This window comes from Callithrix jacchus, chromosome 1, assembly GCF_049354715.1.
Source record: "Callithrix jacchus isolate 240 chromosome 1, calJac240_pri, whole genome shotgun sequence".
NCBI lineage: Eukaryota > Metazoa > Chordata > Mammalia > Primates > Cebidae > Callithrix > Callithrix jacchus.
The window spans coordinates 189,077,564-189,102,632 of NC_133502.1; the positions used below are offsets into that span (position 1 = coordinate 189,077,564).

General features: G+C 52.5%; 1 protein-coding gene and 1 pseudogene across 10 annotated transcripts in view; one reads left to right on the forward strand and one right to left on the reverse strand.

The window, feature by feature from the left end:
• Window positions 1–21,075, forward strand: part of A4GALT (alpha 1,4-galactosyltransferase (P1PK blood group)) — a 36,050-nt gene extending 14,975 nt beyond the window's left edge. For 2 of the 10 annotated variants that reach the window (XM_035265776.3, XM_054238977.2), the window contains exons 2-4: window positions 13,799–13,896; window positions 14,296–14,485; window positions 19,178–21,075. In XM_035265776.3, the coding sequence (XP_035121667.1) occupies window positions 19,224–20,285 (1,062 nt within the window). In that variant the 5' untranslated portion in view covers window positions 13,799–13,896; window positions 14,296–14,485; window positions 19,178–19,223 and the 3' untranslated portion in view covers window positions 20,286–21,075. Of the gene's footprint in view, window positions 1–7,393; window positions 7,531–12,136; window positions 12,186–13,798; window positions 13,897–14,295; window positions 14,486–19,177 lie in introns of all 10 variants that reach the window. The other 8 variants (XM_035265771.3, XM_054238983.2, XM_054238987.2 and 5 more) reach the window with 6 other exon arrangements.
• LOC100412723 (large ribosomal subunit protein uL23 pseudogene) lies at window positions 516–4,638 on the reverse strand (annotated as a pseudogene).
• Window positions 21,076–25,069: the final 3,994 nt, after the last annotated feature.

Sequence of the window (25,069 nt, forward strand, 5' to 3'; positions counted from 1 at the left end):
GGTGGCACGTGCCTGTAATCCCAGCTACTCAGGAGGCTGAGGCGGGAGAATTGTCTGAACCCAGGAGGTGGAGGTTGTGGTGAGCCGAGATCGTGCCATTGCACTCCAGCCTGGGTAACAAGAGCGAAACTCCGTCTTAAAAAAAAAAAAAAAAAAACTGGAAGAAGAGGTGTTGGCAGCTTGGAAGACAATTCTGGAGACTATAGCGGGTCAGTCTGTTAAGAAATCCTGTAGCCCCCACCCTGGGGGTGAAGTCCACCTTCCCTATCTGAGCAGCCAGGGAGGAAGGTGGGTGGGGAGTGATAGTGAAATAACAGCTGTATTTAAACGAATTAGTGTTTCTTTCCAAATAAAAGTTCTACATAGTAAGAAGACAAAAAGGCATGCTTTAATCGACAGCATTGTTATGTATTGATATATTTTATTTTATTTATACAGACAGGATCTCACTGTTACCCAGTTTAGAGTGTAGTACTGCAGCCATAACAGTCGCACTGCTGGGCTCAAGCTGTGCTTCAGCCGCAGCTGCTGTAGGAGCTAGGACCACAGGTGTGCACCACTGTACCCAGCCTGGAGTTACGTTATTTTATTTTATTTTATTGTTGAGGCGGAGTCTTGCTCTGTCACTCAGGCCCAGTGTGTGGTGGCGCCATCTCGGCTCACTGCAAGCTCTGCCTCCTGGGTTCAAGTGATTCTCCTGCCTCAGCTTCTGAGCAACTTGGAGCACAGGTGCCCGCCACCACGCCTGGCTAAGTTTTGTTTTTATTCATTTTTTATTTTTAATTTTTATTTATTTATTTATTTTTCTTTTTTTTTTATGGTGAAAAGATAATACATATATTTAGAATTAGCCAGCTGGACTGTATAGATGATCCCAGTTTTGTTTGCAACATCCAAAGCATCGTGGTCAGGAGCCAGTTGAACATAGGCCTTCTTCTCTCCATCAGGCCGAATCAGGGAGCTGACCTTGGCCACATCCATGTCATAGAGCTTCTTCACAGCCGGTGTGATCTGGTGCTTGTTGGCTTTAACATCCACGATGAACACAAGTGTGTTGTTGTATTCTATCTTCTTCATGGCAGACTCAGTGGTCAGTGGAAACTTGATGATCGCATAGTGGTCAAGTTTGTTTCTCCTGGGGGCGCTCTTCCAAGGATATTTGGGCTGCCTCCGGAGTCGCAGTGTCTTGGGCCGCCGGAAGGTGGATGACGTGCGGATCTTCTTTTTTCTGTGGCTGTGGACACCTTTCAACACTGCCTTGGCCTTTAAAGCCTTCGCTTTGGCTTCGGCCTTAGGAGGGACAGGAGCTTCCTTCTTCGCTTTCGGCGCCGTCTTGTGAAAAGGGTCTATTTTTCTTTTTAAAGATGGGGTTTCACCATGTTGGTCAGGCTGGTCTTGAACTCCTGACCTCAGGTGATCTGCCCGCCTTGACCCCAAAGTGCTTGGATTACAGGCGTGAGCCACCATGCCCAGCCAAGTTTTGTATTTTTAGTAGAAGGTATTCACCATGTTGGCCAGGCTGGTCTCGAGCTCCTGACCTCAGGTGATCCACCCGTCTCAGCCTTCCAAAGTGCTGGACTGTACCTGGCCTGGAATTACTTTTTAAATTCACACTGTAATTTTGGATTAGAATTTGTATTTGTCTTGTAACAATCTTTTCTTTTCTTTGACAGAATCTCTGTTGCCCAGGCTGGAGTGCAGTGGTATGATCTCAGCTCACTGCAACCTTCACCCCCTAGGTTCAAGTGATTCTCCTGCCTTGGCCTCCCAAGTAGCTGGGACTACAGGAGCACACCACCATGCCCGGCTAATTTTTTTTTTTTTTTTAACTGGGCACGGTGGCTCACACCTGTAATCCCAGCGCTTTGGGAGGCTGAGGCGGGCAAATCACAAGGTCAGGAGGTTGAGACCATCCTGGCTAACACAGTGAAATGCCACCTCTACTGAAAAAAAAAAAAGATTAGCCAGGCTTGGTGGCACATGCTTATAGTCCCAGCTACTTGGGAGGCTGAGGCAAGAGAACCACTTGAACTCAGGAGGTGGAGGTTGCAGTGAGACAAGATCGAGCCACTGCACTCCAGCCTGGGTGACAAAGTGAGACTCCGTCTCAAAAAAAAAAAAAAATTTGTATTTTTAGTAGAGACGGGTTTCACCACATTGTCCAGGCTGGTCTTGAACTCCTGACCTCAAGTGATCTGCCTGCTTTGGCCTCCCAAAGTACTGGAATTATAAGCATAAGCCACTGTGCCTAGCCCTGTGGCAATATTTTCTTTTTTTTTTTTATTTTTGAGACGGAGTTTTGCTCTTGTTGCCCAGGCTGCAGTGCAGTGGGGCAATCTTGGCTCACCGCAACCTCCGCCTCCCGGGTTCAAGTGATTCTCCTGCCTCAGCCTCCAGAGTAACAAAGATTATAGGCATGCACCACCATGCCTGGCTAATTTTTTGTATTTTTAGTAGAGATGGGGTTTCTCCATGTTGGTCAGGCTGATCTCTAACCCCAGACCTCAGGTGACCGCCCATCTCAGCCTCCCAAAGTGCTATGATTACAGGCATGAGCCACTGCGCCTTGCTGCCCCTTGTGGCAATATTTTCATAGTGAATTTTCTTTTTCTTTCTTTTTTTTTTGAGATGGAGTTTCGCTCTTGTTACACAGGCTGGAGTGCAATGGCGCGATCTCGGCTCACCGCAACCTCTGCCTCCTGGGTTCAGGCAATTCTCCTGCCTCAGCCTCCTGAATAGCTGGGATTACAGGCACCCGCCACCATGCCCAGCTAATTTTTTGTATTTTTAGTAGAGACTGGGTTTCACCATGTTGACCAGGATGGTCTCCATCTGTTGACCTGTGATCCACCCGCCTTGGCCTCCGAAAGTGCTGGGATTACAGGCTTGAGCCACCGTGCCTGGCCGTGAATTTTCTTTATATATAAAAGTAGTGTTCATGATCTTTATTTTGTATTATACCTTTAAATTTTTTTTCCATATTTGAATTAGTTGAATTTTCCTGGAGTGGAAATTAACAGGAAGTTTTGGTGGAAATTGGGAGAGAAGCCAGGGCAGTTCTCTAGGTTTCTCTGGTGAAAGGCCTCTATTGCCATGGTAATGGGTCGTGCTTTATTTTTTTTTTTTGAGACGGAGTTTCGCTCTTGTTACCCAGGCTGGAGTGCAATGGCGCAATCTCGGCTCACCCCAACTCCACCTCCTGGGTTCAGGCAATTCTCCTGCCTCAGCTTCCTGAGTAGCTGGGATTACAGGCACTCACCACCATGCCCAGCTAATTTTTTGTATTTTTAGTAGAGACGGGGTTTCACCATGTTGACCAGGATGGTCTCGATCTCTTGACCTCGTGATCCACCCGCCTTGGCCTCCCAAAGTGCTCGGATTACAGGCTTGAGCCACCACGCCCGGCTGGGTCGTGCTTTTAAAATGTGGCCTTTCTTCAGGAGAATTGCTTGAACCCAGGAGGCGGAGGTTGTGGTGAGCCGAGATTGCACCATTGCACTCCAGCCTGGGTAACGAGAGCGAAACTCCATCTCAAAAAAAAAAAAAAAAAAAATGTGACCTTTCTCTGCTTGCACTCCTCCTTCACCTCCAGAGCCTAACCTGGCTCAAGAGGTCATCCGCCTCCAGCCCTGAGCGCTCCCAGTTCATTACGGCCGCTGCTCCTGCCTTCCGCCATCTCCTTTTTAGAAGTGGTCTTTTCTGGGGTTTTTCACTCCTGAGCCCCCTGCCTCCCCTTGCTCCCCGCACTGCCATGTCTGCCGTTGGCAGGTACTTTGGGTCACGTTCACTCATGGTTGGGAGTTTATGGGTTTTTCTGCCTCTTACCCTTGTCTTTACCCGTGTTGCTTTGTATACTTTGGTAGAAAAGGGAACATCCAGAGCTATGCGGCTGCCTTGTTTTCCTCCTGCCATGAAGTCTTCACCTCCGTGAGTTTTCTGTTTGTAACGTCCACCCAGAGAGCAAGACCGCCTGCTTGGTTTCTGGCTTCTGAGGACATTCAAGTCTTGGAGTCGGGAGGAAGCATATTTTGTAACCTCTGCTCCGAAAACAGCCCTTCTTACAAACAGCTCTTCTTTTCCTTCTTTTTTGAGTCAGAGTCTCACTACGTCACCGAGGCTGGAGTGCAGTGGCGCGATTTCAGATGACTGTAACCTCTGCCTCCCAGGTTGAAGCGATTCTCCTGCCTCAGCCTCCCGAGTAGCTGGGATTACAGATGCGTGCCACCACACCCAGCTAACTTTTGTAATTTCTAGTAGAGACAGGGTTTCACCATATTGGACATGCTGGTCTTGAACTCCTGACCTCGTGATCCACCTGCCTCGGGAAAGTGCTGGGATTACAAGTGTGAGCCACCACCTCTGGCCACAAACAGCCCTTCTTACGCCAATCACTTCCTCCTAAAATGTGTCATTCTTACTTCTTGGGTAGAAATATTGTATTTATTTGTACCCTGAAAGATTATGGGGACCAGGGGTGGGGCACAGGACAGTGGGCCCTCCAGCCAAGGTTTAGAAGCTCTGGGTGTTGAATTTTCACACCAAGGGGGATCTGAGTTCTAAGGTCAAGGAGCCCACCTGCTCCTCTGATGGACAAAGCACTGAAGGCCCAGGGAGGGGCAGAGGTGGGTCCAAGGTCATGCTGCCAAATCGCAGCAGACGTGGAATCGGGCAGGCCGGACCTGGATCTGAATTCTGCAGTCCATGCTGCTTCCTAGCTCTGTGGCCTTCCGCTTCAGATCCCTCAGGGTCCTTGGTGCCTCGGGTCTGTGCTAAGGTGTTACTTACCACATGCGGTTAGCAGCAGGTGCCCACGCGCCCCCAGGGTTAGAGCATTTGGTTAGTCCTGTCCCCCCCTCCACTGTGCAGAAGGGAATCTGAGGCCCAAAAACGAAAGTGACCTGTGTAAGGTGACACAGCAAGTCATCCTCTTGACCTCACTGGTGAGTGGGCCAAGGATAGCTTCCTAGTTCAGCACTTTGAGAGTTTTCAAAACACTCCTTACTTGTTTAATACATATGCCTGAGCCCTAGGCTGGGTTAGTCTGTGCCAGCAAGGCATTCACAGACTAATGGGGAACACACACACACACACACACAGTAGGGCAGCATTCTCACACACACACTCAGTAGGACAGCTTACTCACACATACAGCAGGGGAACATCCTCTTACACACACACACACTCAATAGGACAGCATACTCACACACACAGATACACAGTAGGGCAGCACATGACAGCCGAGGCTGCAGCATGGGGAGCAGGGATGCTGCGGCCAGCAGACCACACTGTGTTGCGCCCTAGCCCCAGTGCCACTGCGGCCCACTAACTTTACTGAAAGTTAAAAATAGGAGAGCAGGGGCTGGGATTGGCTGGAGTAGTCCCTGCAGCCCTCACTGGGGGTCAGGCTGAGCTAAGACAACCTGCCCACTGCATTGTTTGGGCTAGGACCGCCTGACTCCACCAGCCGTGTCCTCAGCAAGTAGAAGAACCTGGCAGACTCCCCACCTTCTCTGCACGAAGGCTCCTGACCCACTCCGTTCCTTCCCCCAAACCTCCCAGTCCCAATGAGTCCAGGTGTCCTCTTCCCGGCAAGGGGGCTCCCATGCTGCTTGGAGGTCAAGAGTGTGGTCCAGCTGGGCACGGTGGCTCACACCTGTAATTCCAACACTTTGGAAGGTCGAGGCGGGCGGACCACCTGAGGTCAGGAGTTCCAGAACAGCCTGGCCAACATGGCAAAAACCCATCTCTACTAAAAGTACAAAAAAATTAGCCAGGTGTGGTGGCGCATACCTGTAGTGCCAGCTACTTGGGAGCCTGAGGCAAGAGAATCACTTGAACCCAGGCGGCAGAGGTTGGCAGTGAGCCGAGATTATGCCACTGCACCCCAGCCTGAGCGACTGATCGAGACTCTGTCTCTGTAAAAAACAGAGTGTGTTCCTCTGGTAGGGGAACCCCTTTCTGGGGGTGGGGCACAAGTCCCCAACAGCAGCTGCTTGCCTTCAGTCCTGCAAGCCTGGCCCTGGCCCTCTCTATCTGCTGCTATTTCAGACCCCTGCCCATATGATGTAGGGTCAGGGATCCTGGTGTTTGCTGAGGGGGATGAGGAGGGAGAGAGGGGAGAGAGAAAGAAAGAGAGACCAACCTGGAGTGACAGGACCAAGAGAAAGAGGGGAGGTACAAGGAGCCCCAGAGAGAAAAAGCAGGAAGAAGACACTGACAGGGAAGAAGACATTGATTGATTAATTGATTGATTGATTGAGGAGGTCATCGGAAGTTTCCACCATTGACTTCTAGGCACTCCTTTCCTCTTGGGTGGGGTACACACGGTGGGTGGCTGTGGGTGTCTGTCTCCTTCCCTCGGCTCTTCTTGCCTCTGGGCCAGCTTCATTCCCAGGCAGGCTCTCCCCAGGGCTCCTGGCTCACACCTAGCGACCCCATGGGAAGCTTGGCATCAGCCTGACCAGTGCGGTACTGTCATTAGCCAGACCTGAGTCAGTGCTCATGGTGACAGCCAGGGGGTGGGGCCCCACAGGACACCAGGTGTTCTCAGGGGAGGTAAACCTAGATGACCCTCTGTCTCCACTGCAGAATAGTGGCGCACCACGTGACTTTTCTCCTGCTGCAGAGGGAGATTCTCGACAGAGCTGCCGTAGTAGTGATGTTGAAAGCCACATGTGACCTGTAGGGTCATGGGGACCCTGCAGAAGGTGGTGTGAGAAGTTTCCTTTCCACCTCACCCTGGCCAGGGGTCCACCTCAGGCTCCTGTCTGAGTTTAGGACTCAGCTGAGCCCTGACCACACTGAATCCTCACAGCGACCTGTGTGACCTGTCCACAGAAGAGGAACGAAGGCTTAGAGCAGTGGCCTGTCTTGTGGGCACGGGGCAGGGCCAGGAAGGAAGCTCGGGCATATCGCTGTGGGCCTTGGTCCTCCAGGCCTGGCCACACAAAGTCCTGCTCAGGAAGGAAGCTGGGAAGCAATGGGCTGGGAGACCCTGGGGTGAAGTCCACCTGGGTCTCTGTCTGCTCAGGCAGGGGTGGAGGTGGGTGGGGAGGGGAGCCAAGGACAGGGATGGCATGCTTGGACCGTCAGTTGGTGACAGCTGTGAGACTGGGAGCATGATAAAGCGTGCTAGTTCTGGCTGCATGCCTGTGCTTCCTGGCCTTAGAGACTATTCTGAGTGGCCCTTCCCTCCCAGCCCCTTCACAGACATCTGCACACAGATATTCGACAGCCGCCCCCCACCACCACTGGGGAAAAGGCCTGTGACGCCATGGCCGTGGCCACAGCTGTTGAGGGCCTGCTCCAGCAGGGGCTGGGCCCTGGACATGCATCGCCTCCCTCCATCCCTCCAAGGTGGAGTTAATCCCATTTCTTTTCTTTTTCGATGGAGTTTCCCTCTTGTTGCCCTGGCTGGATCGCAATGGCACGATCTTGGCTCACTGCAACCTCTGCCTCCTGGGTTCAAGCGATTCTCCTGCCTCAGCCTCCTAGGTAGCTGGGATTACAGGCACCAGCTACCATGCCCAGGTAATTTTTTGTAATTTTAGTAGAAATTTCACTATGTTGGGCAGGCTGGTCTTGAACTCCTGACCTCAGGTGATCCACCTGCCTCAGCCTCCCAAAGTACTGGGGTTACAGGTGTGAGCCACTGCACCTGGCCAGAGTTAATCCCATTTTATGGGCAGAGAGACAGGCTTAGAGGAGGAGCATGGCCTGACTGCAGTCACATGGCTGGGGACGCAGGGGGAGCCCCCATGTACCTTGGCACTGGTATCTTATACCTCAGGGGTATAAGGGGTTATAATCACAAATGAGCAGGGGTGGCCACACCCCAGCCTGGCCGTGCACAGGGGCCAGCTCCTTATCTGGAGGCTTGGAAGCCGTGGCAGGATCCGGCCGTGGTACTGATGGGCGCCGTTCCGCCATTGCTGGGTGTGTTTCTCCCCACGTCCCAACTTTGAATGAGCTGCTGGCCTCCCACCATGGGGCCGAGGCTTTGCTCCTGGAGTTCCAGTTCTTGTGCCCTCCTCTTGAGACCCCAAGAGCCTGAGAAGAATGGAAATAGCCCCTGGCTGTACTGGAGGCCGGTTCTTGTCTCTTATCTGCTGAGCCCCTGCCCCTTAGGAGTGAGACAACAGAAAATACACACAGTCATTTCCAGGGGCTGAGGGCTGCACTGCGTGCGGTGGCTCCATCTGGTCCTACCATGGAGCCCTGGAGCCCCTGTCTCCTGGGTGGATTGCCCCCTGCCTCAGGAGCAGCCTGTCCCCAGTGACCCGATGTGGGCTAATGTCAGTGTAGGTCCCTGGGTTAGCTGGGGTTCTCCAAATAAACAGAAGCAGTCGATGAGAAGATGAGATGAGATGGCCCAGCTCAGTAGTCAGGCAGGAGGACGTGGGGCCAGTTCCTCCATCCTCAGCCTTTCCTTCTGCTCAGGTCCTTGACGGTTGGGGGCCCACCCATCCTGGGGGCCATCTGCTTCCCGAGTCCGACATTCAAATGCTAATCTCATCTGGAAACACCCCCCAGACACACCCAGGAGTAACGTTTAATTGGGGCACCCTGTGGCCTGGTCAAGTTGACACAGGGAATTAACCATCACAGCCCCCATTGCGATTTGGAACAAACATCTCTGAAGGCCAGCCCAGCTCCAGAGCTCCTGTGAGAGCAGCCAAGCCCTCTGTTTTGTTTTGTTTTGTTTTCGTGTGTGTTTTTTTTTTTAGACAAAGTCTTGCTCTGTTACCCAGGCTGGAGTGCAATGGTGCGATCTTGGCTCACCGCAACCTCCGCCTCCTGGGTTCAAGCAATTCTCCTGCCTCAGCCTCCCGAGTAGCTGGGACTACAGGCGGGCACCACCATGCCCATCTAATTTTGTATTTTTAGTAGAGATGGGGTTTCACTGTGTTGGCCAGGCTGGTCTTGAACTCCTGACCTTATGATCTGCCTGCCTTGGCCTCCCAAAGTGCTGGGATTTCAAGAATGAGCCACCGCGCCTGGCCAGCCTCTGTTTCGACAGCCTCACAGCTCAACCTCTCCCTCTGCCCAGTGTTAACACGTGCGCTCTGAATGAAGAGATTCCCCCTGAACAGGCTTTGTATAATCCACGTGGCTGTTTATTCACCTGGGTGCGGGTGGGTTGAGTCTGAAAAAAGAGTCAATGGAGGGTGGTGGGATAGGAGTTGGTTTTATAGGTTTGGGGTGGGCAGTGGAAAGTTACAGAACTTAGAGGTTAGGGCGTTTTTTTTTTTGCAAGCTGGGAGGAGGTTGTAGGGTCTGGAGTCGGGAGATTGACCGAGTTGGTTACAAAATCCATTTGCCTTATCAATTGAGGTGTTTTGGAAAATTTTACCTGACCAGAAACCCAAGTGGCACTCGGGACTGGAGGAACACATTTTATTACACCTAGAAGGATTAGCGCTGAAAAGTTTGGACCCTGGCTAAGAAAAGCACGCAGTTTTTCTAGGTGAAGGGACAGGGGAAGGAACTCAGGACTTTAGACAATGCAGCAGGTTTTAGACAGCGAGGCAGTTTTTTTTTTCAGGTTTTCCAGTTCTGTAAGCTGAGGTACAGAAGCAGAAAGAGGCCGTTACTAACAAAATAGGGACAGTTTTAAAAGTAGGGACGGCTGCTGACAACGTGCTGACAAAATCCTGGGCAAAATTTCCACTGTTTCCCCTTTGATGCTCTCTTATGGATATTAGGGAGCATCACCTTTACACCCTAGTGTTTGTACTTAGTGGCTTGTACCCACGAGGGCTAGTAACCGAGCAGTTTCTTTTCTTTTCTTTTTTTTTTTTGAGACGGAGTTTCGCTCTTGTTACCCAGGCTGGAGTGCAATGGCGCTATCTCAGCTTACCACAACCTCCGCCTCTTGGGTTCAGGCAATTCAGCCTCAGCCTCCTGAGTAGCTGGGACTACAGGCACGTGCCACTGTGCCCAGCTAACCAGCATGCCCATGTTAACCAGGATGGTCTCGATCTCTTGACCTCGTGATCCACCCACCTCAGCCTCCCAAAGTACTGGGATTACAGGCGTGAGCCACTGAGCCCGGATCTGATTGCCCATTTTAATGGTTATTTCTTGATTATGTGCTAAACAAGGGGTAGATTATTCATGCTTTCCCTTTTTAGACCATAGAGGGTAACTTGCCGTGGCATTTGTAAACTGTCATGGTGCTGGTGGAAGTGTAACAGTGAGGACAGAGGCCACTGTCGTGGTCACTTTGGTTTTGGTGGGTTTTGGCCGGCTTCTCTACTGCGACCTGTTTTATCAGCAAGGTCCTTATGAGCTGTATTTTGTGCTGAACTCATCCTGTGATTTAGAATGCTGTGACCGTCTGAGAATGCAGCCCAGTAGGTTCCAGCCCCATTTTACCCAGCTCCTATTTAAGATGGAGTTAGTTTGGTTCACACGCCTCTGACACCTTTACCTCTCTGGGCCTCTGTGTTCCCATCAGGACATCAGAGCTTCCGAGGGCACAACCTCGGCGCTCTGGGAGCCTCTGTGCCCGCACTTAGCCTGGGTGGGGGCTCAGTGTGGACTCTGTTTTGTTGGGTCGTGGTTAGCCAGTGTAGGCCAAGCTGGGCTAGACACGGGGCTGGAGGGGTAGCGCCTCTACTGTAGGGAGAGGGGGAGGTGCAATTTGTGTCGGGATGACAAGCTCCAGCTTGGAGGGCCTTTTCCAGGCCCTTGAGCCTGGCCCTGTTGCTGATGCCCCCTGTTGGGGCCTGAAGAGCTAGTGCCAAGGGCCTGGCCAGCAGGGGTCTGATCTGGCATTTGGCCCTCTGTCTCCATTGCCCTGCACCTCTCAATTTTTTTTGTTTATTTGTTTGCGACAGAGTCTTGCTCTGTTGCTCAGGCTGGAGTATAGTGGTGAGACCTTGGCTCACTGCAACCTCTGCCTGGCAGGTTCAAGCGATTCTCGTGCCACCATGCCTGGCTAATTTTTGTATTTTTAGTAGAGATGGGGTTTCACCAGGTTTGTCAGGCTGGTCTGGAACTCCTTGCCTTGTGATCCACCCATGTTGGCCTCCCAAAGTGCTTGGACTGCAGGCATGAGCCACCTCGCCCAGCCGATTTTTCTTTTTTTTTTTTTCTTAGAGATAGAGTCTCGCTCTATCACCCACACTGGAGTGCAATAGCTTGATCTCCACTCACTGCAGCCTCTGCCTCCTGGGTTCAAGTGATTTTTGTCCTGCCTCAGCCTCCTGAGTAGCTGGAATTATTGGCACCCACCACCATGCACAGCTAATTTTTGTATTTTTAGTAGAGGTGGTGTTTCACCATGTTGGCCAGGATGGTCTCAATCTCTTGGCCTCATGATCTGCCCGCCTCAACCTCCCAAAATGCTGGGGTTATAGGCATGAGCCACCGCGCCCAGCCATGCCCTGCACCTCTTCTCACTCCTCACTTCCTAAGATAAGTCATGGGGGATCCTGGTGATGGGAGCCATGGAGGGGCTTAGAGCAGGGGAGTGGCCACAGCAACAGGCTAACTGGGAACATCTCCCTGGTGACGGGGTGGGAAGTGGTGAGCCTGGAGGCAGGGGCAGGCAGCAGGGGTGTGCCAGGCCCAGCTGACAAAGCCCAGGACGTGGGCCGCAACTGTGAGGACCGTCTCGGGGGCCAGGAGCATGCTTTGGGCCTGAGGTCACCCGGGTATTGGGCTGTGGCCAACTTGGCCCCATAAACAGTTTCTATTCCTGGGTCTTGGACTCTGACACCAAATACGGCATGGCCCCAGTCTGGCACCCCCAGCTGTGGTCCAGCGACATCTCCTGCCCCTCCAGGTGGGCCCAGACCCCACCCACACCATGGAGGCAGATCATTCCAGCACTTGGGGCCCCCAAGTGGCCAGGGGCCTATGCTGTTGCTCCTGGTTCTCCAACTGTCCACCCATCCGTGCAATTCACGTGGGGTTAAAATTACCCAGGACCGAAATAGCCCCTCTCCCTGCAGAAGAAAGACGGGACTGGGGGACAGCGTGTTTTGTTTTTACACAACAGTCCTGTCTTGCTGCCCCCATCCCAGGCAGCTCACCTGGCCTCTGACCCCACAGCGATCTGCATACTCACTCATTGATTCATTCGTTTACTGATCATTTATTAATTTTTCTATCTTTTCTTTTTTCAAAGATGGGGTTTCTCCATGATGGGCAGACTGGTCTTGAACTCCTGACCTCAGGTGATCCACCCACCTCAGCCTCCCAAAGTGCTAGGATTACAGGCGTGAGCCACCGCGCCCTGCTAGGGATCATTTATTAATTCACTTGGTGGTTAATTCAAGTAATCACTGACTATTTACTGACTACGTGCTAAGAGCTGGGCACTGTTCTATCGTTCTAGAACTGAACAAAACAAAACTTAAGGCCAAGCACAACGGCTCATGCCTGTAATTGCAGCACTTTGGGAGGCCAAGGCAGGCGGATCACAAGGTTGGGAGTTCAAGACCAGCCTCACCAATATGTTGAAACCCGTCTCAACCAAAAATACAAAAATTAGCTGGGCATGGTGGTGGGCACCTGTAGTCCTAGCTACTCGGGAGGCTGAGGCAGGCGAATCACTTAAACTAAGGCATCAGAGGTTGCGGTGAGCCAAGATCGCCCCCACTGTACTGCAGCCTGGGTGACAGTGAGACTGTCTCAAGAAAAAAAAAAAAACACACAAAACATAGCTATCCTCATGGGGTTATGTTCCAGACAGACAAGCAAAGCAAACAAGTAGGATGTACAGTGTGTTAGAGTAAGTGCAAGGATGAGTAACCTAACGAGGGGGCTCTGAAGCGATGGGGGGAGTGGGAATTGTAGGGGGCCCAGGGAGGACCTGGTGGGAAGGGGACTTTTGAGTGGACACCTGAGGGAACAACCTTCCAAGCAGAAGGACAGAAGGTGCCAAGTCCCTGGCAGCCGCACGAGGCCCGAGAAATGGGTGGCCAGGTGTGGCTGGGGCATGGGTGGCGGGGAGAGCAACAGAGTATGAGGTCAGGGTGTGGGGGACACATTGGGGCCCAGTGGATCAGGACCTCCCACATCACTCAGGGTCTGAGCTGAGAATGACATGGCCGACGTATTTGTAAATCATCTTGCTGGTTGTCGAGTGAGTGGGTCAGAGTGAGCCTTTTTCCCATGTGCCTACTGTGTGCTGAGCTCTGAGCCGGGTAGTGGGGAGAGAAGACGCAGGTGCACACTGGACCCTTGTCCCCATGGTGCTTATGGAGGTCTGGAGCCACCGCATCTCCTCTGTCTGACATGCTCATCCTTGGTGCTTAACCAAGTGTCACCTCCCCGAGGGAGTCACCATCTTTGGGTCCTTTATTTTTTTTTTTTGAGACAGAGTTTCACTCTTGTTGCCTAGGCTAGAGTGCAATGGTGCGATCTCAGCTCACCGCAACCTCTGCCTCCTGGGTTCAAGCGATTCTCCTGCCTCAGCCTCCTGAATAGCTGGGATTACAGGCATGTACCACCACACCCAGCTAATTTTGTATGTTTAATAGAGATGAGGTTTCTCCATTTTGGTCAGGCAGCTCTCGAACTCCTGACCTCAGGTGAACCCCACGTCGGTCTCCCAAAGTGCTGGAGCCACTATGCCTGGCTCTTTATTTTTTTATTTTATTTTATTTATAGAGATGGGGTTTCACCTTGTTGGTTAGGGTGGTCTTGAACTCCTGACCTCAGGTGATCCACCCACCTCAGCCTCCCAAAGTGCTGGGATTACAGGTGTGAGCCACCTTTTTTTTTTTTTTAAGATAAAGTCTGTGCATTGGAACAAAACAAAAAAATGTCTGTCTCTCTCACCCAGGCTGGAGTGCAATGGCGCAATCTTGGCTTACCACAACCTCCACCTCCTGGGTTCAAGCAGTTCTCCTGCCTCAGCCTCCTGAGTAGCTGGGATTACAGGTGCGTGCCACCACACCTGGCTAATTTTTGTACTTTTAGCAGAGACGAGGTTTCACCGTGTTGGCCAGGCTGTTCTCAAACTCTTGACCGCAAGTGATCAGACTTCCTTGGCCTCCCAAAGTGCTGGAATTTCAGGCGTGAGCCGCCAGACCTGACCTCTGTTTCTAAATGGTGCTCCCACCGGGCTGAGAGCTCCTTTAGGGCAAGACTGTGTCTGATTCTCCCCTTCTCCTGGGTACCAGTGCAGGGCCTGCCCTGTCCCTGAGTGTCCCCTGAGAGGTGGAGCAAGTCAATGAATCAGTGAACACGAGTCCCAGGCCTGATCTGTGTGTGTGGCCAGGGATATGAGCCTCTGAGAGCCAGCGGCCTGTCTCACTCTCTTCTTGCCATCTTTTGCAGATGGATTTGGAGGCACTGCAAGTGCGTGGAAGGGCTGTGTTTGTGTTGGCAAAGAAGGTCTGCTGCTGAGCCAGCGTGTGTCTCCCGGAGGCCTGAGAGCTGCCAGGATCCCCACCTCTCTGCCATGAGCTGCCAAGGCTGGTCAGTTACCAGCCAGTGATATCATCAAGCTTCCCTGCTCTCTACCCTGGTAAGGGCCCAGCCTACGTCGCCAAGCCCCAGGCTCCCAGCACCACCCTCAGCCCATGTGAGATTGCCACTCCAGCTTCTGCCTGTCCTTGGGATGGGACCAACTCCCAGCTCCCGTTAGCGCCCAGGTTCTCTGGCACTGAATGTAGAAATGATGCAACTGCCCCCGGGCTTGCTGAGGGCCAGAGGGGGTGAGTTTGTCACAGAGCACTTAGAAATCACTGAGTTAGGCCAGGCGCGGTGGCTCAAGCCTGTAATCCCAGCACTTTGGGAGGCCGAGGCAGGTGGATCATGAGGTCAAGAGATCAAGACCATCCTGGTCAACATGGTGAAACCCCATCTCTACTAAAAATATAAAAAATTAGCTGGGCATGGTGGCACGTGCCTGTAATCCCAGCTATTCAGGAGGCTGAGGCAGGAGAATTGCCCAAACCCAGGAGGCGGAGGTTGCAGTGAGCCGAGATCGTGCCATTGCACTTCAGCCTGGGTAACAAGAGCGAAAACTCCATCTCAAAAAAAAGAAAAAATCATTGAGTCATTGCTGGTCCTGCTGGCTGTTAACAGTCGATAACACTCAGGTCAGCTTGCTCCAAGTTCCTTCAACACACTAGGTACACTGGCTAGCCACCTCTCCCAGGCAGGGCAGTGCAGTGGTGAGAGCAGGGACCTCAGCCAGGCAGCCTGGGATCTAACTCCTGCGCTGTCACTGCTGACCGTGGGACTCTGCAGCAGGTACAACGCTCCTGTACCTCCATTTTCTCGTCTGTAGGGTGGAGCTGGTGATTGTCACCCCATAGGGTCGTTGTAAGGGGCCACACATGTTCCCATGTGTGAGATGCTGAGAGAGTCACCCGGCATGGACAGGAGGGACAGCCAGTGTTTACTGAATTGTGAATGAATGGATGTTACCCTTGAGTGGGCTCCAGTGTCCTGTCCTGCAGGTGGGAAGACTGAGGCTCAGAGACCTCAGTAACTTGCCCTAGGTCACACAGCCGGTTCAGGCAGAGGTGGGGTCCCATGCCTCCCAGGTGTTCACACAGCCTTGCCCCAGGAGCAGAGTCCAAGCCTGTCTTGTTCCCCCAACCACCTGCGAGGGACATGGGCATGTTCCTGGCCACCGGCCAAGTGGACATCACTAGGAAAGAGTGAGGTCTGGGGCAGGAGGACCAGTCAGCGTCACAGCCTGCAGCACAACCTCCCTGGTTCTCTCCCACCTGTGTCTATGAGAAGCACAGCCCAGGGTCCGGGCTGGGCAGCCAGGGGACTCAAAGACCCACTTGTATCCTCGGCAAAGGGCTCTGGGACGCAGTAGGCATCCCATCCTTTGTGCCTGGAGCAGGCACCCTGTGAGTGTACCTGCCGGGCTAGCCCTTAGCAAGCCAGCACCCAGGCCTGCCGGAGCCCCAGGCCTCATGCTGAATGTCCACAGGCCCACTCAGTGGCCTGCCCTCGGACAAGCCTCAGGTCTGGCTCATGGAGCTGAGGTGGGCAGGAGCTGGACGTCAAATCCCAGGCTGCCCCTCCTAACAGAGCCCCGTGTGTCACATGGCAAAGCCATCACTTCTGACAGTTCTTACACAGACCAGACTCTGGCCTGGGCTTGTGATGGTGGCACGCCATGGGTGGCACTGGCCCGTCCTTGGGGGAGCTCACAGGTGTGAGTGGAAGGGACCCTGCTCCGACCCCAGTCCACGGTCCGCTGTGCTCTCATTTGGTTTTTTTAGACGAGTCCCACTCTTGCCAGGCTGCAGTGCAGTGGCGCAACCTCCGCTCACTGCCGCCTCTGGCTCCCAGGTTCAGGCAATTCTCCTTTCTCAGCCTCCCTAGTAGCTGGGACTACAGGTGCGTGCCACCACATCCAGCTAATTTTTGTATTTTTTTTTCCTTTTTTTCTTTGTTTCTCATTTTAACTGATACTGCAATAAATTTTTGTATTTTTAGGAGAGAAGGGGTTTCACCATGTTGGCCAGGATGGTCTCGATCTCTTTTTTTTTTTTTTTTTTTTTGGGGGGGGCGGGGAGGAAGGCAGGAAGGGAGGGAAGAAGGATGGTAGGGAGGAAGGAAGCGATGAAGGAAGGAAGGAAGGGATGAAGAGAGGAAGGAAGGGAGGAAGCAGGGAGGGAGGGAGGGAAGGGAAGGAAGGAAATCAAGCAATGAGAGAGACATTGCCAACCTGGATCTAGAGGTTTACAAGTTGATTTTTTTTGAGAGAAGGAAAGAGAAAAAAGAATAAGTAAAGGAGAGGAAGAAAGAAGAAGAGAAAGAGGGAGAGTAAATGGAAATATTGCTTTATTTTGAAAAAAATTGGGTATTATTAATGGCCAATCAATGTTTCATTTAAACTTATGGGTATTTGTGATGTGGTATTGACAAGAATGTATATTTTGTGTATTTGAAATGGAGAGCTCTATAAATATTTATTAAGTTTACTTGTTCCATATCTGAGTTCGAGTCCTTGATATCCTTATTAATTTTCTGTCTCATTGAGTCTAAGTCTCTATGTATCTGGGTATTAGGATCGTTAGCTCTTGTTGTTGCATTGATCCTTTTACCACTGTATCTTTGTTGCTTTAAAATCTATTTTATCTGCTACGAGATTTGCAACTCCTGCTTTTTATTTATTTATTATTTATTTTTGCTCTCTATTTGGTTGGTAAATCTTTCTCCATCCCTTTGTTTTGAGTCTTTGTGTATCCTTGCATGTGAAACAGGTCTGGATGTAACATGCCATTGGGTTTTGGCTGTGTCTTTTGATTGGGGGATTTAGTCAATTTAAATTTAGGGTTACTGCCATTTGATGTTGACTGGCTGTTTTATCCATTCGTTGGTGTAAATTCTTCTTTATGTTGGTGCTCTTTACTTTTTGGTGTATTTTTAGAAAGGCTAATACTGGTTGTTTCTTTCTGTGTGTAATGCTTCTTTCAGAAGCTCTTGTAAAGCAGACCTGGTGGTAACAAAATCTCTGAGTTCTTGCTTGTTCATAAAAGATTTTATTTTTCCTTCAGTTGTGAAGCTTAGTTTGGCTGGATATGAAATTCTGGGCTGAAGGTTCTGTTCTTTGAGGATGTTGAATATCGGCCCCCACTCTCTTCTGGCTTGTAGAGTTTCTGCTGAGAGATCTGCTGTAAGTCTGATAAGCTTGCCTTTATGGGTAACATGACCTTTCTCTCTGGCTGCCCTTAGTATTTTCTCCTTCGTTTCAACGCTGGTGAATCTAACGATTATGTGCCTTGGGGTTGCTCTTCTTGAGGAATATCTTTGTGGTGTTCTCTGTATTACCTGGGGTTGAATATTGTCCTGCTTTGCTAGTTTAGGAAAATTTTCCTGAATAATATCCTGAAGGGTATTTTCCAGCTTGGATTCATTCTCTCCGTCACATTCAGGTACACCTATCAAACGTAAATTTGGTCTTTTCACATAGTCCCACATTTCTTGGAGACTTTGCTCATTCCTTTTTATCCTTTTTTCTCTAATCTTTTCTTCACGTTTTATTTCATTAAGTTGGACTTTGACCTCTGATATCCTTTCTTCTGCTTGAACAATTCGAGTGTTTAAACCTGTGCATACTTCTCGGAGTTCCTGTATTGTATTCTTCAGTTCCATTAATTCACTCATACTCCTCTCTAAGTTGTCTATTCTCAATAGGAGTTCATCAAACCTTTTTTCAAAGTTCCTAGTTTCTTTACATTGGGCTACAACGTGTTCTTTTAACTCACCGAAGTTTGTTATTATCCATTCCTTGAAGAGTGATTCTGTCATCAGGATGCGCTCGTTCTCCATCAAGCCTTGTTCCCTTGTTGATGTGGAACTGTGATCATCTTTAGAGGGAGAGGCGTTCTGATTTTGAGTGTTCTCAGCTTTTTTACGCTGGTTTCTTCCCGTCATTGTAAATTTATCCTCCTGCCGTCTTTGAATTTACCAACTTTCAGATTGGGTCTCTTGAGTGGACGTCCAGGTTGTTAGTTCCCAGGGCCAGAGCAGCGGCGTTAAAACTGATGGTGCTTTTCTGCCCAGGATTCTCCTGTCGGGCTTCCTTCTTGTGTCTGTAGTAGGCGACTCTGCCTTCCCGGGGCTCCAAACCTCGGTCAGAAGGGGAACCGGTCCCGTTTACTCTGAACCGAGCGCTGCCGCACTGAGGTGCCGTCACAGCCGCTGCGCCGGGCTCTGGTGTCCTGCTGGGGGCCCTTGGGGGTCCTCCGAACCTGTTTACTCTGCTCCGAGAGCTGCCCCGCCGAGGTGCCGGCGGAACCGCTGCGCTGGCCACGAGAGTCGCGCTGGCCACCTGTGTGTTTCCTCCACTGGGGGATCTTCTGCTCCGTGAGCAACCAGAATTTGTCTGAAAGTGAGGCGTCCTCTAGTTCTCCGCGCCTTCCCTGAGAGCTGCAATCCCGGGATGTTAGCGATCGGCCATCTTGGATCGTTCTCTCCGGTCTCGATCTCTTGACCTTGTGATCTGCCTGCCTCGGCCTCCCAAAGTGCTGGGATTACAGGCATGGGTCACTGCACCTGGCCAGTGCTTCCATTTTGTAGGTGAGCAGCCGGCAGGCTAGAATTCAAACCTTGGCCTCTGTGGCCCTGGGAGCCCATGGGCATGGAAGCTGGACTTGGCTCTGGCTGATGGTCACAGGAAGTGTTTTCCTTTGGGTTGGGAATGCCAGTGTCCTCCCTGATGGCAGGTGCTCATGTCTTACAGACCAGCCAGTTCCTGCTGGAAGCCCCTGGTTCGATCTGGGAAGATCATGTCCAAGCCCCCCGACCTCCTGCTGCGGCTGCTCCGGGGCGCCCCAAGGCAGCGGGTCTGCACCCTGTTCATCATCGGCTTCAAGTTCACGTTTTGCGTCTCCATCATGATCTACTGGCACATCGTGGGAGAGCCCAAGGAGCAAGGGCAGCTCTATAACCTGCCAGCAGATATCCCCTGCCCCACCTTGGCACCCCTCGCCCCTCCCTCCCACAGCCCTCCTCCGGGCGACATCTTCTTCCTAGAGACTTCAGACCGGACCAACCCCAACTTCCTCTTCATGTGCTCGGTGGAGTCTGCCGCCAGAACTCACCCCGAATCGCGTGTGCTGGTCCTGATGAAAGGGCTTCCAGGTGGCAACGCCTCCCTGCCCCGGCACCTGGGCATCTCGCTTCTGAGCTGCTTTCCCAATGTACAGATGCTCCCGCTGGACCTGCGGGAGCTGTTCCGGGACACGCCCCTGGCTGACTGGTACGCAGCGGTGCAGGGGCGCTGGGAGCCCTACCTGCTGCCCGTGCTGTCTGATGCCTCCAGGATCGCACTCATGTGGAAGTTCGGTGGCATCTACCTGGACACAGACTTCATTGTCCTCAAGAACCTGAGGAACCTGACCAACGTGTTGGGCACCCAGTCCCGCTATGTCCTCAACGGCGCCTTCCTGGCCTTCGAACGCCGGCACAAGTTCATGGCGCTGTGCATGCGGGACTTCGTGGACCACTACAACGGCTGGATCTGGGGCCACCAGGGCCCCCAGCTGCTCACACGTGTCTTCAAGAAGTGGTGCTCCATCCGCAGCCTCACTGAGAGCCACGCCTGCCATGGGGTCACCACCCTGCCCCCCGAGGCCTTCTACCCCATCCCCTGGCAGGACTGGAAGAAGTACTTCGAGGACATCAGCCCCCAGGAGCTGCCCCGGCTGCTCAACGCCACCTATGCCGTCCACGTGTGGAACAAGAAGAGCCAGGGAACACACTTCGAGGTCACGTCCAGGGCGCTGCTGGCCCAGCTCCATGCCCACTACTGCCCCACAACGCATGAGGCCATGAAGATGTACTTGTGAGGGGCCCATCAGGCCACCTCCCTGACCCGCTCCCGATGGAGGGGGCACTTGGCCGCCCTTGCTGGGGAGGCGAGATTGGGGGCCCAGGAGAGGGAGGTCTGAGCTGCCACAGGGCTTAGGCTGTTGCAAAGGAGGAGCTGTGGGAGCAGGCCCGGCGGGAGGCTGTGGACACCCTCAAGACAGTGCCCTGTGTCAGGGCAGGGCTGACACGTGGTGCCAGGGCCAGCACAGTGAGCTCAGTGAGTGCCCCGGGACTTCTGGATGACAGACAGAAGGATGAATTTTAGGGCACCCCTGGGTGGCATGGGAAGCCAGGCAGTTTGGGCAGAGGTGCCCTCGAGGCCAGTGCTAAGGGGAAGGAGGGATGAGGTTCCGGAGAGGAGAGGAGGCGGAAAGAGGTAGGAGAGCGGTGAGGAGTCGGGGGAGACCCAGCCCCAAGGGCCCAGGGTGGGGAGGTGGAAAGAGGTAGGACAGCAGTCAGGAGCCGGGGGAGACCTAGCCCCAGGGCCCGGGGTGGAGAGTGCTTTTCTCTTTTCTGGTTTTGGTTCCTCTTTTGGAGGGGCCATCAGAGACTGAGCAGGGCAGAGGCCCAGCAGCGCCAGCCTGGGGAGCCCATTAGGGGCAGCCCCTCCTGCCCACCCCATCCTTCCTCCTCTCCAGAGATGCAAGGAGGGCACGTACCCTCTGCCTATTCACTCGGACAAGGGGTGGGGATTCTCTAAAGAAAACACCCCCCTCTCCATTATAAACACAGGAGAATAATAAACGGAATAAAAGTGACCGACCGTCACCTAGTGCCCTGTGATTGCTGAAGTGCATTCAGGCTCACAGCCTCCTCCGCTCCGTTCTTCTGACCAGGAAGCTGCTGGGTGGACTGGCAGTGACTTCTACGAGGTCTCACAAGCTGTCCTGCAAACGGAAGGGCGTGGGACCTGGCTCCTAGCCTGGCATCCCTACTGATGGGGAGCCCCTGAGGTGGGGAATGGGAGAGGCCTGTTTTTCCCTCCTTTTTCTTTTTTTTAAATTTTTTTTGAGACGGAGTTTCGCTCTTGTTACCCAGGCTGGAGTGCAATGGCACAATCTCAGCTCACCGCAACCTCCGCCTTGGGTTCAGGCAATTCTGCCTCAGCCTTCTGAGTAGCTGGGATTACAGGCACGTGCCACCATGCCCGGCTAATTTTTTGTAGTTTTAGTAGAGACGGGGTTTCACCATGTTGACCAGGATGGTCTCGATCTCTTGACCTCTTGATCCACCCGCCTCAGCCTCCCAAAATGCTGGGATTACAGGCTTGAGCCACCGTGCTCGGCTTTTCCCTGCTTTTCAAGGCTCGCTAACACCCAAGGATGAGTCCCACCAGCACAACCACCCCCATAACAACCTTGAATCTGTTTCACATAAATGGAACCAAATGAAGACACTGAGGAGCCTACCGCTGGAGCAGGGGTGAGCCACAGCCTGTCCAGGGAGGGGTCCCATCAAGGGAGCTGTGAGGGCCTGTGGGGTCCCTCTGCCTGGATGCCTGGCTGAGATCCTGGGAGGGACCTGAAGGGCCTGTGGGTGGCTCCAGGGATGGGCCTCAGGGATATCTGCTCCCCACAGGGCGAGGCCCCAGCTGGTTCTCATTATGGAAGCTGCCTGGGCGTTCCCACCAGGCTGGAAGAGAGCTCCCCAGTGGGACTGGGGCTGTTGCCAGGAGCACTGGGGCTCAGCAGGCTGCTTTTTGGCAGCTGAAGCAGGAGATGTTCATTAGGCTTCGTTTTCTGCCCTCAGATCGTCTTGGGTGGCATGGGAAGGAGGTGAGCTCCCTGGCTCTTAGGGGTATTCAAGAGTAGATTGCGTGTTTTGGGTTTTTTTTCTTTTGAGACGGAGTCTTGCTCTGTCACCCAGGCTGGAGTGCAGTGGCCCCATCTCGGCTCACTGCAGCCTCCACTTTCTGGGTTCAAGTGATTCTCCTACCTCAGCCTCCCAAGTAGCTGGGACTAAAGGCACCCACCACCATGCCAGTTAACTTTGTATTTTTAGTAGAGACGGGGTTTTGCCATGTTGGCCAGGCTGGTCTCGAATTCCTGACTCCAAGTGATCTTCCTGCCTCAGTCTCCCAAAGTTCTGGGATTACAGGCAGGAGCTGCTGTGCCCAGCCCTTGGGGTTTTTAAGTTGGCCAAAGTGTGGAGATCCTTCACTGGCTGAAGAGTGCAGGGTGAGATCCTGGGACAGGGAGAAGAAAATGTGTTCTCACACTGATTTCATTGATTAGTTGGTGGGCGGGGAGGCAGTGGTCTTTGCTGTTTCACAGGAATTTGGGATCTGAAGAACATCTTAAACTCATGCCTGTAATCCCATCACTTTGGGAACCTAAGGTGGGTGGATCACCTGGGATCAGGAGTTCAAGACCCGCCTGGCCAATGTGGTGAAACCCCATCTCTACTAAAATTACAAAAATGAGCCAGGCACAGTGGTGAGCACCTGCAATCCCAGCTACTCTGGAGGCTGAGGCAGGAGAATCATATGAACCTGAGAGGAGGCATAGATTATAGTGCTCTAAGATCACACCCCACTGCACTCCAGCCTGGGTAACAGAGCGAGACTCTGTCAAAAAAAAAAAAAAAAAAAAAAAAAAAAATTATGTGCATAAATGTCTGCTTAGGGCAGAGAGGTGGGTAGGAAGTGCCAGTTCCCAGGGAGGGTGCTGTTGGCTCCTCATCCACAGCCATTCTCTTCCTGCATCTTTTTTGCTAAGGGAACCCCAATTTTGTTCGACCCTCAGGGCTGTAGAGGAAGTGGACCCTCCCTCGGCCCTGGGGGTGAATCTCCATTGGTCTAAGGCAGTCCTAGTCCATCCAGTTTCTTCCTAGTTGGAGTGGAAATGGGTGTGCAGTGCCATTCTGGCCAATGAGAGGGAAAGTCAGTTGGAAAAGGGGTTGTCTGAGAAAATTTTCATAGACAAGAAAGCAACATTTCTTTTCAGCATTTGGCATTAGGGTGTAATGGTCAGCACAATGGCAGCCATCTTGAGGCCGTGAGGGGACAAATCTGAGATCAGAAGTCACCACACCAGATCCTTGAAGACACGGAGATTTCAATGAGCAGATGAATTAGCCAACCCTGGAGGTGGCCTATCCCGACTCCTTGTCTATCACGTGTGTTAGATGCTGTTAACTGTCCTCAAGTGTGCGCTCTTCCCGCAGTCCTTAGTGATACGACACACTGAGTTCTAGGTGGGTGTGTCACCTCCCCTCAGCAGCTGGCTGCGGCCATGTGACTAAGTCCAGGCCATCGGGATGTGACAGAAGTGATGTGTGCGAGTCATGGGTGATCTCAGACATTTGCTTTGGGCACTCCCCGCTTCCCACTGGCTGGAGCATGGCAGCAACTGGAGCGCTTTGCAGGGAATATTTTGGGGGTGGCGGAGTGGCCCCAGTGGCCTGGAGCACTCACCCTGGGACTGTGATGTGAGACAGTCTTCTTTTTTTTTTTTTTTTGAGACAGAGTTCCGCTCTGTTTCCCAGGCTGGAGTGCAGTGGCGCAATCTCAGCTCACTGCAACCTCCGCCTCCTGGGTTCAAGTGATTCTCCTGCCTCAGCCTCCCAAGTAGCTGGGACTACAGGTGTGCGCCACCACACCCAGCTAATTTTTTTTTTTTTTTTTTAGTTTCACTCTTGTTTCCCAGGCCTTATTGCAGTGGCGCAATCTCAGCTCACTGCAACCTCCGCCTCCCAGGTTCAAGCGATTCTCCCACCTCATCCTCCAGAGTAACTGGGATTACAGGCATCAACCACCATGCCCAGCTAATTTTGTATTTTTTGGAGAGACAAGGTTTTTCCATATTGGTCAGGCTGGTCTTGAACTCCTGGCCTCAGATGATCTGCTCGCCTTGGCCTCCCAAAGTTCTGAGATTACAGGCATGAGTCACAGCACTAGACCTAATTTTTTTATTTTTAGTAGAGACAGGATTTCACTATGTTGGCCAGGCTGGTCTTCAGCCAACTCCTGACTTCAGGTGATCTGACTGCCTTGGCCTCCCAAAGTGCTGGGATGACAGGTGTGAGCCATCGTGCCTGGCCTGGTCTCGATTCTCTCCTTGGAAGTTGGTGGGGGCTGGGACTGGGTTCTGAGTCTTCACAGTGGACCACAGCTGGAAGGAATGTCATTCCCTCTGAGCTCAGGTCTCACGTCCCCTTGGTTTCCTGCTGCTGCCCCCACCCTGGAAGGGGATGCTCCTCCCGGCCCACCCTGCATTGCAGCACAGGTCACACCTGAGTGCGGTTAGGGTCTGAAGCCTGGTCCCACACTGACGCCCAGCCTCACAGCGGAGTTCCCAGCATGCCTTGCACTGGGCTGGTCCAGGTTAGAACAAGCAGAGATTTACGAACAAGTGAAGCATGACACCAGACTTCCAGGAACACAGGGGCTCACTCATCCCCGATGTCTGGTAGGCACTCAGAGGAGGACATTACAATTTAATATTTAAACAAGAAGTTGAATATTGATACACCAGGCAGGGGAAATTATTTTCCCTCCCCTAGAGCTGCTGGGAAAGCAACTCCCTGCTTACCTGTGCCTGGCCGGCTGGGAAGATTCCTATCACTGACAGGATGCCGGCCCCAGGGCCCCTGTTGGGCCATGCAGTGCGCCCCAGTAAAGGATGGGCCCACCTCTTTCTCAGTCCTGGCCAAAAACATCTGTGAACACACCCACTAGTAACAAGCCAGGAACAAACCTCAGCTCTGAGTATCTGATTACATTTCCCCAGGGCAGCTTTCCACCGCGAGCACCCCTCCCTCC